The sequence below is a fragment of the Sparus aurata genome, unplaced genomic scaffold, assembly GCF_900880675.1.
Source record: "Sparus aurata unplaced genomic scaffold, fSpaAur1.1, whole genome shotgun sequence".
NCBI lineage: Eukaryota > Metazoa > Chordata > Actinopteri > Spariformes > Sparidae > Sparus > Sparus aurata.
Window position 1 is genome coordinate 16,456 of NW_022045103.1, and position 21,863 is coordinate 38,318.

Below are 21,863 nucleotides of genomic sequence, written 5' to 3' on the forward strand. Positions count from 1 at the left end.
AAGAAGGAAACCTATCACAGTGCATGCTCTCCACTGGGATCTACTTAAAAGTGGAAATACGTCATCCCTCTCCATAAGGATACCACCAAAGTAGCCATGCTCTCGACTGCGTTTGTCAACACAAAACTGCGACAATGGCTGCATCAGATGTAGTTTTTTGTAAACCAGTGATTCTCAACCAGTGGTCTGGGGACAACATTGGTCTTTGAGGGGGTTCCAGTTCCCAACTTAGCTAAATGATAGAGAGTTAGTTGGATGGTGCAGGTTCATTTGGTTACAGTTTTAATGATTGTAAATAAACATCTGCATCTGCAACATCTGCTGTCCTCCTGTGATCCCATTCATTTGATTAGTTTTTATAGGTGTTTCTGCAGGCTTTATATAACATTGTGGTCCTAAAAGCAAGCACATCAGTGCAGGTGGTTTCAAAGAGTTAATTATCAGAAACAATAGTTAAAAGGTCCTTCAATGCATTTAGAAAAAAATATAGTAATTCATTGATGAGAAAAATAAGAAATGTACTCTTACTCTCACTTTTACTTAAAGTAAATTTAAAAGCATGTACTTTTGGATACTTAAGTACCTTTAAAAGCAAGTACTTTTTAACTCTTACTCGAGTAACATGTCGACTGAGCTACTTTTACTTGTAACGGAGTAAATTTTGACCAGTTGTATTTGTACTCTTACTCAAGTACTGGGGTCGAGTACTCTGTCCATCTCTAGGGGCATTGTAATGGAAATGGATGTGCTAGTAGCAGATGCTAATGCTAATGCACGAGCTGAATTTGAACGACGGAAAGAAAAGTCATTTTCCGTCTTGGTGCTGAATGTAAACACACCCCAGTTGTATCTGATAACAAGCTGTCAGACTCTAGAAGAGGCGTGGGATATACTGTGAGGACATTTTGAGAGAGACACTCTTGCAAATAAACTGTTCCTAAAGAAGAAATACTTCAGATCTGAAATGAAGGAAGGAGAACATTTAACTGAACATTTAGAACAAATTAAGGAATTGATTGACCAATTTGGAGCAATAGGTGCTGTAATTGAAGAGGAAGACCAGATTATAACTCTCGTGGGTAGTTTGCCATCAAGCTATGCTACAATTGTCACTGCATTAGAAACAAAGATGGAAGACTTGACACTGCAGTTTGTTCAGCAAGCATTAATAAATGAAGAACAAAAGCGAGTACAAACTGATGATAATTATGGTGGTTCTGCCATGTCAACTGCCATGTCAACACAATTTAGTGGAGATATGCAGCCTAATTCCAAGGCAGTGGGAGCTGACAGATCCAACTCATGGAGATGTTACAAATGTGGAAAAGAAGGTCATATAAAGCGTGTCTGTCCAAGTGAAGAAGAAAAGGGAAAAATTAAATCCACAAGGCCAAAAGCATGATGTGTGAAGATACGGAAGACTCATCTGAAAGTGCTTTTGTGGTTAAAGAGACTAATCAGAATGAGATGTTACAACAGGCTCAGTGGTTGATTGACTCTGGAGCATCAAAGCACATGACTTTTTTTTAAAAATGTCTTCAGGACTACCAACATTTTTCAGAACCACAGTCTGTAAAACTTGGTGATGGCATGGTGGTGGATGCACTAGGACTTGGCAGCATCAAACTCAGAATGACATTCATAGTCAGTGATGTGAAAAATGTCACAATGCATGATGTGCTGTATGTTCCTAAGTTATCTGGGAATCTTTGCTCACTGGGAGCTGCTACCAGAAAAGGAAATACAATGTAGTTCAAGAAGTCTCGCTGCTACATACGTGGAAAAGATGGAGCTCTTCAAGGGATAGGAACACAAAGATCTGATGGGCTATATCAGCTGGATGTTGAGGGAAGTGTGCCTGTGTATCACGGTGCATCAGTAGCAGCCAGCCTATGGCATCAGCGCCTGGGTCACACCAGCAAGTTAAAAATCTGGTAAATGGAGTATAATTTACTGCAGAGAAGAAGCTACTGTTGGGTTTAAATCTGTTAAGAAATGAGACACGGACACGGAGATTGTCTTTCTAGGCAAAGGGGAAGAGCAGAAGTCAGCACACAAAGTCTGGGCTCCTGAGTTCCCATGAGCTGCTCTCCCCAAGCATCTTTTATTCACCTTCAACAGGGCGTAAGCGTATATGATTGGCTCTTTGACAGTACATATGAGTCATACAGTTGTTATGCATGATGGAGAAGTACACGTACACACTTTCGGACCTATGGCCTTCAGCATCTATCCTTCACACAAACATTCTTATGATGTCCACCATCAGTTTTTCACACAAGATGCCATTCGAGGCCTTGTGGTCCCGCTGGAGGGTGAGTGTGTTTCTTCGCAGTACTTTTCCGGGAGCTCGGTACACTTCCACAAACATGTAAAGGAAGACAAGCAGGTTATATCAATGCAATGCAAGAAACTGATAACATAAGCATAATTTTTCCAACATTTCCCTCCTGTTTATCAGTTTTATTGCTTGTACTTTTAATTCGTCAGGTTATTATCTCTTGTCGCCATTTTCGATAATACTTTCATTGGAAAAAGACGAGGCGTAAAACATTTTTACAGTCAGGAATCAGCATAAGGTTGAGGATTAACAAACTCATACCTTTGGGATAATAATTGCATTTGCACAAAACTTTGTTAAACCATTTTCTCAAACATCGATCGTATACAGGGTATCACACAAGAGATAAAACAGAGGAACAACAGCATGACTACGAACACGGGTACCAATGCCTTTAGGAGAACCTGCCACCAGGTGCCATTAAAGAATCCAGTCATCCAGTCCGGGAGTGGGTCGGCACCGGGGGTTTGCTCCAGCACATAGCTTTGGAGATCGGTCAGGTTTTGCAGAGCTTGGTAGATATCTCCTCCGTCCGTCATGCCGTCAGGGATGTAGGTACAACATGTTTGTCCAATAACTGCACACACTCCTCCTTGTGATCCTGTTAGCAAGTCCAGAACAATCCGATTCTGCATCACCTTGCTCTGTCATCCTAATAGGACAGGGATCAGTTGTTTTCTTCACTGGGGTTTGAGACGGCCCTGCCGCTATATAGCAGAGCCCCCTTTGTAGCCCAGACTTCCCCACTGTCCAGTTGAGACAGAGGTAGGCTGCAGTTTGCAGTGGCTGAGGTGGATCCAAGTTGTCCTTTCTGCAATCTTTACTGCTGTCGGTGTTGTTAGCAGGACCTGGTACAGGCCCTCCCACCGTGGGCTGGACCAACATTTTTCTTTTGATGATTTTGACGAATATGTAGTCCCCTGGCCTCACTTTCTGGCTGTCCTGTGGAGGGGGAAGAGAATCAGAGGGCAGTAAATTTGTTTTGGAAACATCTTTTTGGTCCAACAGTTTTCTCATGTGCTCCACCAATGTTGTCTCTTCTTCAGATACCTCAAGGTCTTTTGAGAAAGCAGGGAGTCTAAATGCCCTACCATGAACTATCTCAAATGGGGTTAACCCTTTATCGGTCGGAGTGATTCTCATGTATAATTTCACTAGATCTAAACAGTCAGGCCATGGTCTCTTTGTTTCTTCCATGCATTTCTTTAACCGAGATTTGACAGTCCCATTTGTTCTTTCTACCAGACCTGCACTTTGAGGGTGGTAGGCACAATGATTTTTTAGATTTGTTTTAATCTAAAAGTGTTTTGCAACTTGACTTACAACTTGGTTTACAAAATGTGCACCATTATCACTGTACAATACTTCGGGGATCCCATACTGTGGCACAATTGTTTTGCACAATGCTTTTGCTACTGTCAGTGAGTCTGCAGCTTTTGAAGGTATTATTTCGACCCATTTTGAATATGCATCAACTAGTACTAAACAATATTTGTATGGCCCGCTTCTGTTTAGTTCTATGAAATCCATGTGCATAGTCTGAAAAGGTTCAGTTGGTTCTGGGAATTTCCCTCGTTTTGGTCTTACATTGCCCTGTGGGTTGTGTTTTATGCAAATTACACATGATCTGCAAAAGTTTTTTGAGTAGGAATTCTGTCATCCCTCCTGTTGAGACATGGCAAGGCCCATGACTCAAAATGGCGGCAGCTTTGTACAAGTTTTTAGGGAGAATAGGTTTGTTTGCCTGTGTATACAGTCCTGTTTTGTCTGTTTCAGCGCCTTGTTTGACCCAATACTGTTTTTCATTATCAGGAGCAGAGGTCTGCATATCACGGAGGACATCGAGGGTGATAAGAGGGTGTATTGCCTCTGCTGAGTATGTGTCAGAATTGCCAAAACATCCCGAGGACAGGCTTCCCTGTTGAGGTTATCATCCCCCTTTGTTTCCACTGTGTGACAATTTGGGCTGTCATTGAGGAAAGCATCACAGTCTTCGTCATCATAGAAAAATGTGTTCGCTCCTTTTCCTCCTTTCCCTTTCTTATTCTTGGAGTCTAAGTGTTTGGTTGCATGGCGGACCCACTGCATAGTGGTAGGAACGTCCGCGGTGTCAAATTCAATGAAATGTTTGTGGACCCAGCCTGCAACATCTGGGTGTAAACCATGCATAATAGCGTGTTTGAGTTGTTGTTGGTATGCATCACTTTTAATTTCACTAAATGCTATACCACTATTAGCACGGAACACAGGTTCCATTTGGGCCCTAAAATCCTCAGGATCCTCGTCTGGTTTCTGTTTTATGGCAGCTATGCGAGAGTAGTTCGCGGTGCGCGCAAAAGCAGCCTTCACTCTAGTTGCTATTGCATCGAGAGCCTCTTTATAGTCTCCCGTCAGCAGTCCATCGGCTGGATATGCAAACACTGTCCCTACACCATTTCTCCCTGTGTAATTACCCTTTACTCTCCCCCATTTAATTTTCAATGATGATTGCATAGCTTCCCCTGCTTCCTGTCCATTCAAGCGGTAGGAGTCTATCAGCTCTCTCATACATTTTATCCATTCCTCTGGATCATCCTCCGGTGGAGGAATGCCGGCTACAGCATTCGCGGCCTCCGCGAGGGTCCAAGGACGAAAAACGTACAGGATTGGAGGCTGACCCTCACCCCCCGCCTGAGGATTGGCAACTTGGATCTGGGGAAACACTTCTTCAGCTATCATATTTGAAGATTTTTTTCTCTGGTGGTTTACTTTTTTGATTTCTGACAGTCAGGCTGGGACTTCCAGCTGGGCTGTTCGTGGGGGTGTATCTGTTGGGTAAGTGGAGGAGGTCTGTTGGTCGCAAAGTGTGACTAGGGCCCCCCCTATTGCTAATTTCTAGTTTTAGGAGATGGCACCTTTGGGTACAGAGACGGTTGGACAAATGGGAGGGCTTAGCTGCAGGTGCCGGTTTCAGCTCTGGAACTGGCTCTGGAATGTTTTGTTCGACAGGCGCATTAGCTAATGGCACGTATGGGGGAGGGGAAGGTTCAGGCGCTTGCCTGCAGTTTGTCTCATTGTCTTCTTTGCGAAAAAAAAGAATTTGGTTTTTCTTAGCTTCCTTTTTCACTTCGTTTTGCTTCTTAAGGTTATTCTGTCTGGATTTAGACTGTGTTAACCATCCATGCGCTATGCGGAGCTCGTCAGCTCTTTCTTCATGCTTTTTCCCTCGTTTGGTGATGAGACTGGTCTCCAAGCGGGATATTAAATCCTCTATTTCTCTTACTTTTAGGCGGCCCGTAAATCCATACTTCTTTTTCCATTTTTTCAGATACTTGACACTTTGAGGATTCCATTGTTACATATATTTTTTATCACCTGTACTGTCTTCTTCTACATTTTCACGAGAATTCTTCCCACCCATTGTATGCAAATTTTCGTTTCAGTGATCGTTATTTTTAATGCTTTTCCCTAGTCTGCATAGACTGAAACCGACAAGGTTTCAGTCTATGCTGCTGCTTCAAAGAGAAATACTACTTAAACTGATTTTAATTTTGTTTCTATTTTACTTTACCTAGGAATTTGCAATATCCTGTTTCTAAATGTAGGGTGTTTTTACTCACAAGAGAAGATGATATGATTTTTCCTCAGTTCTCCGGTCCCGTCTCCTTAGTTTCAAAGTCCGGATCCCGTCAATCCAACGCTGTTCAGTTGGAGGGGACGTCTCCTGCAGGCCACCTGTTGTGGTCCTGCCCGTCGACGGGCTTCGGTGTGTTGTCCTCCTTCTGGCAGAGCTGGGTATGTTGGGATCCGGGTCACGGCACCAAGAAATGTTGGGTTTAAATCTGTTAAGAAATGAGACACGGACATGGAGATTGTTTTTCTAGGCAAAGGGGAAGAGCAGAAGTCAGCACACAGAGTCTGGGCTCCTGAGTTCCCATGAGCTGCTCTCCCCAAGCATCTTTTATTCACCTACAACAGGGCGTAAGCGTATATGATTGGCTCTTTGACAGTACATATGAGTCATACAGTTGTTATGCATGATGGAGAAGTACACGTACACACTTTCGGACCTATGGCCTTCAGCATCTATCCTTCACACAAACATTCTTATGATGTCCACCATCAGTTATTCACACAAGATGCCATTCGAGGCCTTGTGGTCCCACTGGAGGGTGAGTGTGTTTCTTCGCAGTACTTTTCCAGGAGCTCGGTACACTTCCACAAACATATAAAGGAAGACAAGCAGGTTATATCAATGCAATGCAAGAAACTGATAACATAAGCATAATTTTTCCAACACTACCATCTGTGAAGCCTGTGTGGAGGGCAAGCTGTCTAGAAAACCACACGAGCCAGTGGGAGAGATTCGCTCCAAACGTAAGTTGCAGTTGATCCATAGTGATGTCTGTGGACCCATGCAGACTGGGTCAATAGGTGGAGCAAAGTACTTTGTGAGTTTTATTGATGATTATTCTAGATGCTGCAAAGTGAACTTCCTGAAACATAAAAGTGAAGATCTTAGCAAATTCAAGGAATTTGAAAAAACATTCTCCAATGAGTGGCAGAAAGTCACAAGGCTGAGAACAAATGATGGTGGGAATACACATCCAGTGAATTTCAAGAATACTTGAAAGCTCAAGGTATCCACATGAGATGACTGTACCTCACACACAGCTGTCTCATACTAAGTTGCCAAATATGTACTGGGCAGAGGCTGTAGCAACTGTAGTTTATATACAGGACAGGTTGCCCACATCTGTTGGAGGTGGAGTGGCAAAAAGCCGGACATGAGTCACATGAGAGTTTTTTGCTGTGTTGCTTATGCACATGTCCCAGACACAGAAAGAGGAAAACTGGACAAGAAAGCTGTGAAGCTTCGGTTCATGGGATATGCAAACAATACAAAGGGCTACCATCTGTTGGATGGAGACAAAAGGAGGATTCTCAATCGTTGGGATGTCATCTTCAATGAATCAGACTTCGGCTTGAAACGGGAAGTGGAAGTATCCTGTTCAGAGAATGAAATATCGATCAATACAGATGAACGGAGGACATCAGATGACGAGGCCACTGTCAGTGAATCTGCTAGAGAAAGGAGCAGAATCAGAAAGCGTCCAAAGAGATATGGATATGATGAGTTTGCTGACATAGCAACCGTTGATCATTTTGCCAATGTGTGTTGTGTTACAGAGCCAAACACACTAAAAGAAGCATTGAGGAGTCATAATGCAAAGGAATGGTGGGAGGCGGCTGACTTGGAACATGAGTCACTGCTAGAAAATGAGTTAGTGGATTTGCCAAAGGAACGCAAAGCTATGGGATCAAGGTGGGTGTTCAAAGTCAAGCATCACAGTGATGGACGAGTGGAGAGACACAAGAAGGTACCTGGCTGAAGCGATTGCTGACTGATCTTGGAATGAGTGATTCGCCTACAGTGACCATGGAGGACAATCAAGGAGACAAAGCATAAGAATCCTGTCAATCATTCTAAACATAAAAACAGACTAAACACATAGACATTTGCTACCATTACATTGGTGAATGTGTGCAGAATGGGCAAATATGAGTGCAGTATTGTCCAACAGTTGATATGAAGGCAGATATCTTGACCAAGCCACTGACAAGACAAAAGTTTGAGTACCTCAGAGGAGAGATTGGACTTTACCCTGTTTAAGTCTGCCTAATATGCTTACTGTACTGTTTACTGCTAATTATGTTATGGAACCTGTTAGCAAGGTAAAAAGAAGAAAGGAAAAACAATCTTGCAAGTTTGAAAATATTTAATATTTTGACATCATTTGTGAGGTCAAGCACTGATCTTAGTTGTGGAAATCGCTTAAGTGCTTAAATGCTGGTGTAAAATTAAGTGGGAATGTTGTAAAAACAGTCATTTGACACAGTGTTGAGAAGGCGTTGTACCGCCACCTAGTGACTGCTTTTGAAAAGTGTTTTCTGTTCTGAATAAAGACACATGAAATAACGACACTCACACATCTTCATGTACACAGACATGAAGATCAAATCTGATGGATCAGAGTAACTTTTAAATTATATTATATTTATTATATTATATTATAATATATTACATTACATTACATGATATCATATTATACAGTATATATGGAGCACGTACATGTAGATAGTTCCCTATAAATTAATCTAGTGGTTGAATCAGAGGTAGCTGTGCTCGTCATATCAAACACACTCATTATGTAACTTATGTAGGCTACTTCTTGGAGAAAATCCCCAGACTCCCTTAAAAAATGTCTCAATTTAGTGAGTTGTTGAGCTAAGAGACACTTTATAAACTCTGTGAAACTCTGTCTACATCACTTTCTGAACTATTCGAGCCTTCTTGTTCATTCGGCAAACGTTTCACATGAAGGTATTCCTTTCTTTGTGTTAAAATAACGACATGTTCACACGTTAGAATGAAAACAAAGGAGGTTCGGTTAACGCGCAGCAGCGAGGTTTGTCCCAGTGGAGTTGCCGTAGCAAACCGTCAGAGGCTCGCGCTGCGCTGCGCCGCTCAGATCGCTTTTCTTCTGATTATTGATGATCGATTAGAGAGGAGCCGTCCACGGTAGTGACGTAGTGACAGTCTGGATGAACGTGTGTGATGGACTTTGTGCTGTTTGCTCTCAGACTCATCTCCCGCCAGATACAAGTATACACACGTTAGCTTAGCATGCTAGCTGTAAACAGTGTGACTGTGTGAAAATGTCTAAAGTCCAGATTCTGAGATCGTTGGTGAAGCAGCGACTGACTGCGGCTGCTGAGGAGATATGTGCGCTGTTTGAAAGGACGATAGCAGAGTACTAGGAGGAACTGTGTCGGTCCACAGAGCAGAACCAGCGACACCGGAACCTACTGGACTCTGCTTTAACGCCTCAGCTTCGGTTACACAGAGCAGGTTCGTTCTCCTCCTTCTTCACTGTCGGCACCGACACAAATCTGCATCTTTGTTCAATAGCTTCCGGGTCATGTGACCCATTGACTCAGAACCAGAGCCGAACTGTGTCCAGATTCTGGTTGAATGAGACACATCTCTTTGTATTGGACTTTAGTGCTTTTTCTACTTTCAGTTCATATTCTGTTGGGAAATCAGCATTTTTATCAATAGTTTATTTTAGATATAACTTCAGACATATTATTAGTTTAGATATAACTTTAGATATATTATGAGTTTAGATATAACTTTAGATATATTATTAGTTTAGATGTAACCTGTTTACATGTATATTCAGTGTTTTTAGACAGTAGCTTCCAGGTCATGTGACCCATTAACTCAAAGTCCACCCTGAAATGTCTCCTATAGGTGAGATCAACACATCCAGGTACTTTGCACTTGTGTCACCTTCCAGTCACAAAAACAATCCCTCTGATTTGAGAAAAACAAACTGTGGTTACAACTTTACAAAGACTGTTTTTAGATTCACTTCCATTTACAGACACAATCGCTCACATTCACTCAGTGACATCATGAACTGACCTGAGGTCAGGTGTTTGACCCAGGCGTCACGTATTGACTGGCCTGGTCTCACCACTTTCTGCAGGACCTCCTGGTCTGAGGCGTTACAGTTCTCAGAGCAGCTGGAGTTGCAGCCAGTCGTCTATGTAGAGACGAGTGTGAGTGAGCTGCTTCCTCCTGAAGTCCACAATGATCTCTGATGTGTTGTCCACATTCAGGTCCAGATTGTTGAGGCGACACCAGTCAACCAGACGCTTCACCTCCTCTCTGTACTCCAGCTGTTCTTTGACCCAGATGAGGCCCAACACTGTTGTGTGGCCCGTGTACTTTATGATGTGATTTGTGCTGAACCTTGCAGAACCGTTGTTGGTCATCAAGGTGAAGAGCAGTGGGCTCAGGCTCAGATGTAGTGCTCAGGATATGGTAGCTTCAGTGGAGCAGGTGGAGTGATGGAGGCGGCACTGAGACTATGTGGTCTTTCACCAGCTCGGGTGTGAGTTCTACAGGATGGTAGTTTTTAAGTGACAGTGGGTTTTTTGGTACCGGGATGATGGCAGGTTTTCCTGAAGCAGGAGGTAACGGTCTTCTGGCTCAGGGAGGAGTTAAATCATCTGTGAGGACACGAGTCAGTTGGTCCGTCCGCTCTTTAAGCACATGGTCAGGTATATTGTCAGGACCTGCAGCTTTCTGTAGGTCGACTCTCCTCAGTGTCCAATGGACATCAGCTGGGTTGAGACTGAGAACCTGGTCGTCCTGGTGAAGGAGGCTTTAATGGTGGGTGTTTTATTTAGTGCATCAAACTGTCCAAAGTAGTCATGTGTTTTATACCCTGCAGCAATCGTCTGGTGTCCTTAGAGTCATGGAAGTGACTCTGGATCTTTGACTGTCGGCCCGCTTTGCATTCCTGATCGCTCAGTTCAGGTTCAGGTTGATTATTTAAAGCAGTCCTGCAACACACTTATGCCCAGTCAGAGGAGCCCAGGTGGGGCGGCGGACTGCTTTAAAAGCCCCCTTGATGTTAGTGTACTGATGGTGTAGTGTGTAAACTCCCCGAGTCACAGAGTCCTCATGTTGGTGATAACCAGGAAGAACCTTCTTCATGTTGGCCTGGTTGAAGTCTGCAGCAACAGAGACCTCTCCAACAGGATGTGTGGACTTTAGCTCACTGATGGAGCAGTACTGAGTGTTCAAGACCTCCTCAGTGTCTTCACTGGGGAAATGTATACTGCCATGATGACATCACAGTATGTTCCCTGGGTATGTAGAGAGGGCGACATATAACAGTCAGGGATTTAATGTAGGAGAGTAGTGACTAGAGACTGTTGTGGGATTTGTACCAGTAGTTATTTATGTATATTCACTCCACCAGCCCGAGTTTTACCCCTGAGAGTTCAGCTCCTGACCACCCAGAATGATGTTAGCCCCTCCATGTAAATGGTGTCCGGGACGGTTGAGTTCAGCCAAGTCTCAGTGAAAATCAGGGCTCAACAGTCTCTACTGTCCCTCCTGGAGGCTAATTTCCAGCCTCAGGTAGCATGAATTCAGACTTTTTACAAGGCTGCATTATGATGTTGTTATTTCGGTGTCCTTTTGATTTATTGATTGCGGTCAAATCACAGAGGAATCTCTTTGTTTTGGGTTCACACCAATGTGGCAAAACAGATCTATTGTTTTTAACACATCTGTTAGGAAGCAGCCACTCAGTGGAGACAGTTGGACAGATGCTATGCAGCTGAGAACTGTTCACCTGTTTGCTTCAGGTAGCACTGGAAGCTGCAGACTCTGGCTGGGTGCCACATGTTCACGGTTATTTCTATTCATGTTGCGTCAAAATGTAGTTGCAGAAAATCATAAGCAAGAATTTTGAATCAACATTTAACTTGTGATTGTATTGTCGTTAATTTCTTTTTATTTACAGAGACAAATGTAGAATTTTTAGAATTACATTTCCAGCACAATATTACACATATTCACACTGTTTGAATTCATAAAGATTTTTCATTTCTCATGATGTTCAGTGGAACAATGTGGGGTTACCTGTCCACTCCAGTATTTGGCTAAATTCAAACCTGATTTGAACTTTTTTCTGCCGGCCTAACATTTGTCTTTTGGTGACCTGTGTCCTGCAGATGTCCAGAGGCTGTTGTTTGGTCAGAAAAAGGTTTCTCCCGAGCAGCAGGAGTGGAGCTCCAGTCTGGACCAGCAGGACCCAGAGCCCCCACACATTAAAGATGAACAGGAGGAACTGTGGACTAAGCAGGAGGAAGCTGATATCACTGAGTTCACATTCACTCTTGTTCCTGTGAAGCATGCAGATGATGATGAAGAGAAACCTCAGTCCTCGCAGACTCATCAAAGACAAACTGAACAGATGGAAACAGAAGCTGACGGACAGGACTGTGGTGGACCAGAACCAGCCAGGAACTCAGTTCCAGATAGACATTTACAGTCAGGGACGGAAGACAGGACAGGAGACTCTCCTGAACCTGAGGCTGAAGACTCTTCTGAACCTGAAGCAGAAGACTCTCCTGAACCTGAGGCTGAAGACTCTCCTGAACCCAAAGCTGAAGACTCTCCTGAACTTGAGACAGAAGACTCTCCTGAACCTGAAGCTGAAGACAATTATGATGTTTGGACCAAAAGAACCTCAGTCATTTAGTTGTTGTGAATGTGGTAAAAGATTCAACTACCAGTGCCATCTCAACAGACACAGAAGGATTCACACAGGAGAGAAACCGTTTAGTTGTCGTGAATGTTGTAAAAGATTCACCCAACAGCAAAATCTTATCAGACACACAATGATTCACACAGGAGAGAAACCATATAGCTGTCTTGAATGTGGTAAAAGATTCACTCATCAACAAAATCTTATCAGACACACAAAGATTCACACAGGAGAGAAACCATTCAGTTGTGGTGAATGTGGTAAAAGATTCAGCCAAAAGCAAGATCTTATCAGACACAGAAGGATTCACTCAGGAGAGAAACCATTTAGTTGTGGTGAATGTGGTAAAAGATTTACCCGACAGCAAAATCGTATCACACACATCAGGATTCACACAGGAGAAAAAACATTTCCTTGCTCTGAATGTGGTAAATAATTAAATAAAGTATTCAACCAAACTGTGTGAGTCAATCAAGGGGACATCGCAATCACAAAGAATCCTGTCAATCATTCTAAACATAAAAACAGACTAAACACATAGACATTCACTACCATTACATTGGTGACTGTGTGCAGAATGGGCAAATACGAGTGCAGTATTGTCCAACAGTTGATATGAAGGCAGATATCTTGACCAAGCCACTGACAAGACAAAAGTTTGAGCGCCTCAGAGGAGAGATTGGACTTTACCCTGTTTAAGTCTGCCTAATATGCTTACTGTACTGTTTACTGCTCAATGTGTTATGGAACCTGTGAGCAAGGTAAAAAGAAGTAAGGCAAAGAATCTTATATTTATTATTTTTATATTATTTGTGAGGTCAAGCACTGATCTTAGTTGTGGAAATTGCTTAAGTGCTAAAATGCTGTAAAATTAAGTGGGAGTGTAAAAACAGTAATTTGACAGTGTTGAGAAGGCGTTGTACTGCCACCTAGTGACTGCTTTTGAAAAGTGTTTTCTGTTCTGAATAAAGGCTCGAGAAATAAAGACACTCACACTTCTTCATGTACACAGACATGAAGATCAAATCTGATGGATCAGAGTCACTTTTCAATTATGTTATATTTATTATATTATACTATATTATATTGTATTATATTATATTACATTATATTACATTATATTATATCATATTATATTATATTGTACTATATCACATCATACAGTATATATGGAGCACATACGTGTAGATTGTTCCTTGTAAATTAATCTAGTGGTTGAATTAGAGGTAGCTGTGCTCTTCATATCAAACACACTCATTAAGTAACTTATGTAGGCTACTTCTTGGAGAAAGTCCCCAGACTCCCTTAAAAAATGTCTCAATTTAGTGAGTTGTTGAGTTAAGAGACACTTTATAAACTCTGTAAAACTATGTATACATCACTTTCTGAACTATTCGAGCCTTCTTGTGCATTCGGCAAACGTTTTACATGAAGATATTCCTTTCTTTGTGTTAAAATAACGACATGTTTACACGTTAGAATAGAAACAAAGGCGGTTCGGTTGACGCGCAGCTGCGAGGTTTGTCCCAGTGGAGTTGCCATAGTAACCCGTCAGAGGCTCGCGCTGCACGTTAACGAGCTTTAACGAATAAAAACAAAGTTTGTTGTTATTCTAACTGCGCCGCTCAGATCGCTTTTCTTGTGATTATTGATGATCGATTAGAGAGGAGCCGTCCACGGTAGTGACGTAGTGACAGTCTGGATGAACGTGTGTGATGGACTTTGTGCTGTTTGCTCTCAGACTCATCTCCCGCTAGATACAAGTATACACACGTTAGCTTAGCATGCTAGCTGTAAACAGTGTGACTGTGTGAAAATGTCTAAAGTCCAGATTCTGAGATCGTTGGTGAAGCAGCGACTGACTGCGGCTGCTGAGGAGATATGTGCGCTGTTTGAAAGGACGATAGCAGAGTACGAGGAGGAACTGTGTCGGTCCACAGAGCAGAACCAGCGACACCGGAACCTACTGGACTCTGCTTTAACGCCTCAGCTTCGGTTACACAGAGCAGGTTCGTTCTCCTCCACACGTATCTCTTTGTATTGGACTTTAGTGCTTTTTCTACTTTCAATTACTATTTTACTGGGAAATCAGCATTTTTATCAATAGATTAGTTTAGATATAACTTTAGATATATTATTAGTTTAGATGTAACTTGTTTACATGTATCTTCAGTGTTTTTAGTCAGTAGCTTCCAGGTCATGTGACCCATTAACTCAAAGTCCACCCTGAAATGTCTCCCTATAGGTGAGATCAACACATCCAGGTACTTTGCACTTGTGTCACCTTCCAGTCAAAAAAACAATCATTCTGATTTGACAATACAAACTGTGGTTACAACTTTACAAAGACTGTTTTTAGATTCTCTTCTGTCTACAGACTTGGGTTGTCACGATAGTAACATTTTCAACTCAATACCGATACTCAGGAAAATATTCGATACTCGATACCATTTTCGATACCACACGGATAAAAAAGACCCCAAAATTCAAAAGAAATATATTTATTAACAAGAAAAATCCAAAAATAACCTCTTTTACAACATGTAGCCTAACAATTAACAGAACCACACATTAAATATTTATAATAAAAAACAGTTGTTCAAATAGAAACTGCAACAAGTTTCCGGTCTGAGGTTGATACTTTTGAAAATGAGTATTGTATCCGGATACAACATTTTAGTATCGATACTTTTTTGAGTTTCGATACTTTCGACAACCCTACTGCAGACACAATCGCTCACATGTCATTCACTCAGTGACATCATGAACTGACCTGAGGTCAGGTGTTTGACCCAGACGTCACGTATTGACTGGCCGGGTCTCACCACTTTCTGCAGGACCTCCTGGTCTGAGGCGTTACAGTTCTCAGAGCAGCTGGAGCTGCAGCCAGTCGTCTATGTAGAGACGAGTGTGAGTGAGCTGCTTCCTCCTGAAGTCCACAATGATCTCTGATGTGTTGTCCACATTCAGGTTCAGATTGTTGAGGCGACACCAGTCAACCAGGCGCTTCACCTGTGATTTGTACTGAACCTTGCAGAACCGTTGTGGGTCATCAGGGTGAAGAGCAGTGGGCTCAGGCTCAGATGTAGTGCTCAGGATATGGTAGCTTCAGTGGAGCACGATCATCTTTTAAATCATCTGTGAGGACACGAGTCAGTTGGTCCGTCCACTCTTCAATTCATTAAGATTTGTCATTTCTCATGATGTTCAGTGGAACAATGTGGGGTTACCTGTCCGCTCCAGTATTTGGTTGAATATCAACCTGATTTTAACTTTTTTCTGTCGGCCTAACATTTGTCTTTTTGTCTCCTGTGTCCTGCAGATGTCCAGCAGCTGTTGTTTGGTCAGAAGAAGGTTTCTCCAGAGCAGCAGGAGTGGAGCTCCAGTCTGGACCAGCAGGACCCAGAGCCCCCACACATTAAAGATGAACAGGAGGAACTGTGGACTAATCAGGAGGAAGTTGATATCACTGAGTTCACATTCACTCTTGTTCCTGTGAAGCATGAAGATGATGATGAAGAGAAACCTCAGTCCTCGAAGCTTCATCAAAGACAAACTGAACAGATGGAAACAGAAGCTGACGGACAGGACTGTGGTGGACCAGAACCAGCCAGGAACTCAGTTCCAGATAGACATTTACAATCAGAGACTGAAGACAGGACAGAAGACTCTCCAGAACCTGAAGCTGAAGACTCTCCTGAACCTAAGGCTGAAGACTCTCCTGAACCTGAGACTGAAGACTCTCCTGAACCTGAGACTGAAGACTCTCCTGAACCTGAGGCTGAAGACTCTCCTGGACCTCAGGCTGGAGACTCTCCCAAACCTGAGACAAAAGACTCTCCTGAACCTCAGGCTGACAACTCTCCTGAACCTCAAGCTGAAGACTCTCCTGGACCTCAGGCTGAAGACTCTCCTGAACCTCAGGCTGAAGACTCTCCTGAACCTGAAGCTGAATACTGTTCTGAACCTCAGGCTGAAGTTAAAGATGATGTTTGGAGTGAGACCAAAGAAGCTCAGTCAAGTTCAAACGCTCAGAAAAACATTGAAGTCCCTGTAAGTGGTGTAGGATGTGGTACTGACAAGGAACAGTTTACTTCCTCTGACTGTGGTGAAAGATCTAGCAAAAACTCAAAACTGAGGAGTTTTAAGAGGATTAAGACCGGAGAGAAACCATTTAGTTGTTGTGACTGTGGTAAAAGATTCAACTACCAGCGCTATCTTAACAGACACAGAAAGATCCACACCGGAGAGAAACCATTTAGTTGTCATGAATGTGGTAAAAGATTTAGCCAGCAGCAAAGTCTTATCAGACACACAAAGATGCACACGGGAGAGAAACCATTTAGTTGTCCTGAATGTGGTAAAAGATTTGTCCGAAAGCAAATTCTTATCACACACACAAAGATTCACACAGGAGAAAAACCGTTCAGTTGTCATGAATGTGGTAAAAGATTCAGCCAACAGCAAAATCTTATCACACACACAAAGATTCACACAGGAGAGAAACCATTCAGTTGTCATGAATGCGGTAAAAGTTTTGCCCGAAAGCCAGATCTTATCAGACACACAAAGATTCACACAGGAGAGAAACCGTTTAATTGTTGTGAATGCGATAAAAGATTCAGCCAACAGCAAAATCTTATTAGACACACAAAGATTCACACTGGAGAGAAACCATTTAATTGTCGTGAATGTGGTAAAAGATTCAACCAACAGCAAAATCTTATCACACACATGAAGATTCATACAGGAGAGAAACCGTTCAGTTGTCACGAATGTGGTAAAAGTTTTGTCCGAAAGCAAGATGTTATCAGACACACAAGGATTCACACAGGAGAGAAACCATTTAGTTGTGGTGAATGTTGTAAAAGATTTACCCGACAGCAACATGCTACCACACACATCAGGACTCACAAAGGATAGACGTCACAACGTTGTTGTGAATGTGGTGAAAGATTCAGCTGACAGCAAAATCTTATCACACACATCAGGATTCACACAAGAGAAAAAGCATTTCTTTGCTCTGAATTTTGTAAATAATTAAATAATAAATGTAGACATAAAAGAAGTATGACCCGACACGTGGCCGTGCACACAGGAGAGAAATACTTCTGTTGTGGCGGTTGTTACAAAACAATCACCCAGCGTGGCACATTAAATAAACACAAGTGTGATCATTGTAACACGTCACAGCTTCATAATAACCAAACTTAGAGGTTCAGCTGAGACCGAAGACTGTGATGAGACCAGTGACAACAACACAGTTCAGCACTTTCCGACAAGATAATTACAAACGTGTCTGTTGAACATGTTGTCTAAATACTGATACAGTAGGGAGTTGGATATTGTTGTTTGACGAGAAATAAACATGTTTCGAGTTACTGTGTATTGAAAAAGTGTTTTTAGATCTGAACTGAAAGTGAGAAAGTCTGAAATACTCAAAAAGTGTTCAACCAAAACTGTGTGAGTTAAATGTTCTCATGGTTATTTTTGTATTTTGTTCAGTGTTTGAGTTGTTGAGTTAAATGTTAAATGTTCTCATGGTTATTTTTGTGTTTTTTTCAGTGTTTGAGTTGTTGAGGAAACTGAAAGTGTTCTATTTAAACATGTTGAAGCTGTGTTTGGATGTAAATCAGAGGTCCTGTTGTGGAGACAGTTCATCCCATATTAAATTCAGAGACAACCAAATGACTTTCTTGTGTTCAAGCATTTGTAATTCTGAAGATTCCTCTGAGCTGAAAGACACCTGTGAATGAAGTTTATCTGTCTTTGTTTAATCAACAAACACTGTGAGGATTCGATCCCGTCCTCAGACCTCTGAACTCTTCTTCTATCCTGTCTTTCCAGCAGAGGTTTCAGGGACTCTGTGTGTCTGTTGTCAGATCAGTAAGCGTCCTATTCGTGACACCAGTGTTGTGTCGACAGTTTGTCTAATAAAGAATTCACAAACAACAGAATGTCTTTCTGGTGTTTATTCAATGATTTGTTAGTGGACACAGTACGCAAGAACACAAGTCCTGTTCAAGATGTCTCTCTCTGAAATCTGGTGAGAGGTCACCTTTTGATCCTCAGAATCAGTTAAATATTGAGACATGACTTTGGAAATCCTCGTGATGAACTCCAAACTCTTTTCTCCAACTTTTGGTAACAAAACAGATCTTATTATTTAACAGAACGGTCTCTCTGTGTGGGAACCATGTCTGTAATGATGTCAGACTCTTACTGGTAGATTCCACTGAGCACATCTGCACTTCCTTAAGACTATGTTTGTGTTTAAAGGAGCTATTTGTAATTTCAGCCACCTGCTTCCAGTCAGTTCAAAGTCTCTTTGTTATTTATTTTATTTGTTGAATTTATTTATTTGCAGATTCTGTGTTGCAAGTTTTTAAAACCTCAGTCTGACCCTGAAAGACCCCAAAGAGACAGAGAACATTTAACATTTAGATTTAACATTGAAATTATATTTTTACAAGAGAACTTGATATGACAAAGTTCACAAATGTTGCTGTAAATCTGGTCAAAAGTAACATAAAAAAAATCACGTGTTTTTTAAACATGGTTTGTTGCTAAATGTGGAGAAAAGTTGCTGTTTATTTTAGCATGCGCAACTTTACAACCGGTGCCCTGTAGAAATATGGCAGTAAAATTATTAACATGTTACTAAATCCTGTTTGGGTGATTTCTTTTAGACATCTTTAGGTCATTATTTTGGTAATTTGGAAGTAATTTCAAAGACATTTAATAAATACATGACTACATAATTACTCCCCTGCTGACCATGAAAGTTCTCTACCTGTAAAATACATCAGTTAGAGATGTGTGCGTGTGTGTGTGTGTAATAATAGTCAATTGAAATGTGTCAAATATTCAGATATGTCACAAAATAAAGACAAACACTAAAATATCCCTCATTAATTATAAGTAGTGTATCAACAGGTCCAGAACTTTAATAGTAAGTAGATGAGTAATTTTGATGTTTTGTATGTATTTAGCAAGTTTTTTTAATAAAATGGCTTCCTAATTACCACAATATTGACCTCAACGTGTATGAAAAGGAGTGTAAAGTGCTGCTGAAATTAGAAAATAGAACAAAATTGTCACCAAATAAGAGAGTTTCCACTGGACTGAGTCTGTTCATGAACAAGCTGAATGAAGCCAGAAATATCAAGAAGTCCCAGAAAAGCTTCACTTAGAGGGTCAGAAGGCTTCAGAAGGCTTTTTAAATGGAGATAAAATCCCCAATAATTAGGATCTGATCTGAACGAGTCACAAGATCTGCAAGAGATTCAGAGAACTCTTCTAGTAACTGGGAGTCAGAGGTCTGTAGATGACCACCAGGTGAAAGCCTGTTCCCTGGACGAGGACGTTACTACTTGATGAAGATGGTTTAAAACCAGAGCCTCAAATGAAAACAATGTGATGGTCGTACCTTGAGCTCCACTGAACGGCCATTCAGATCATTTAGGAACTGGAACAAGGAGCCTTTTAGTGATAGTATGTGTTGGCTGCCTGTGCAGGAGGGATGATGGGATGCAGTAGTGATTAGCTTTGGTGTTTTATTATGTAAGACTGTGTAAGGTAGGAACATATTAGTCATTTTAGTGCTATATTACTGATAGAAGATGAAGATTCCTGTCAGACAATCAGAGTTCATCACTGATGTTCTGGTAAACAACCACCAGAGGGCGACATGAGCACAGCAGGATTATTACCTCTGACAACGTTTCCACTGCTGGACCTCAGAACACTTCTGAGCTATTTGTACTTTACTTCTGCAAATATGTTCTTTTTACTCCACTACATTCATTGAAATCATCATTTTAGTTACTGGTTGCTTTAAAGATTACATGCTGCCCCAGAGCATTCATTTATTCAATCCACAATCAGATTAAAAACAACTAATTTAAAGGCCAGTTACGTCACAACGCTGCACAAAGACTGTCCCAATTGAAATGCTCCCCACAAATGCTGCCTCCTTTTCCCTCTTCCTGAGGACGCACCGCCACGATCCTTCACGGATATAAATTGCCCAAGATTCTTTGCGCGCCTGAATAAATAAATAAATCAATAATGGCGACCTCAAGTGGTGCAGATCTCAAATTTAAATGTAAGTATTTGTTTTTTACTCGGTTTTTACTCATTTGAACATCCAACACCAGATGTGTTAAACTTTGGACTTCCGGTTATGGCGTCTACCTGAGCAGCAGCAGGTTTCTGAGCTCCGGTCCCGTATGCTCTTTTTGCACTTCCATTTTGCCAAATCGACCCTCAACTAACCCAGTCAGTTCTACAAAAGCTTCTTGTTAATATTCTGAACAAAAATGCCAAAAAAGAAACAACATAACCAGGCTAAAACGGCAACAGATGGCGACGAAGACGACGACGCTAGCATGGACCGCGCCTCGGTGGACGACGAGGTGGATTTGGAAGATGCTAATATGGCTCATCTAGACCACGGTGCTAACATTTTAGCTGCCATTCATTTAATGAGAGCTGACTTTTCTACTCAACTGCGTGAAGTCGTCTCGTCTAACCAAGAGATAAAAGAAGCAATTGGTGCTTTTTCTGACCACGGCAGAGTCCCGCATTAGCAAAGCTGAAGACGACATCTCTGGGCTAACTGGCAAGGAAAAGTCCCTTCAAAAGAAAGTCCAAGAGCTTACATTAAAACTAGACGACCTCGAAAACAGACACCGAAGATCCAACCTACGGCTGATCGGCCTGCCCGAGAAAACTGAAGGAGGAGACGCGGTCGCATTCCTTCAAACCTGGCTGCCTGAAGTCCTTGGACCCGACACGTTTCCGAGACCAGTTGTTATTGAACGTGCCCACCGGCTGCCCGGCCGACGAGACCCGAGTGGACCCCCGCGCACTCTCATCATGAAGTTCCTTAACTATCAAGACAAAGTCCGGGTAATGAGTGCAGCTCGTAAAAAAGGAAAAGTTATGTATCGGGAACACCAGATCATGTTCTTTCCAGACTTGTCTGTGGAGGTACAGAAACAACGCCGTCAATACAACGATGTGAAGCTGAAACTCCGGGCGCTGCACCTGGACTTCGGGCTCATATTTCCCGCAAAGATGAAGATCTTTCATAAAGGCAGCCGACACCAGTTCAACACACCAGAAGAAGTTGAAGCTTTCATTCAACAGATCCGTCAGCAACAAGAGGGGTAAATAACTGTCAACATTAAGACAAAACAGAATATTAAACACATCACGCCTTATGAGAGTCAGTTAAGAACATTGCCACAGTGTTTAAGTGTTGTTTATCTTGTATAACGTTACAGGTGAATATGTTTGGATGCTTACACTTGTGCATTTATCATGAGGGTGATGGAAAACTTGTTTATTGTTCACTGGGATCGGAGCGCTTGACCTATACAGTTTAGGTAGTACGCTTTCTG

General features: G+C 42.0%; 1 protein-coding gene across 1 annotated transcript; it reads left to right on the forward strand.

Annotated features, from left to right (window-relative positions):
* Positions 1-14,012: 14,012 nt before the first annotated feature.
* Positions 14,013-18,130, forward strand: LOC115577596 (zinc finger protein 660-like). Its single transcript, XM_030410472.1, has 2 exons — positions 14,013-14,465; positions 15,779-18,130. Exons 1-2 carry the CDS (start codon positions 14,273-14,275, stop codon positions 17,377-17,379), a joined length of 1,794 nt encoding a protein of 597 aa, XP_030266332.1. The 5' UTR covers positions 14,013-14,272; the 3' UTR covers positions 17,380-18,130.
* The last annotated feature ends 3,733 nt before the right edge of the window (positions 18,131-21,863 follow it).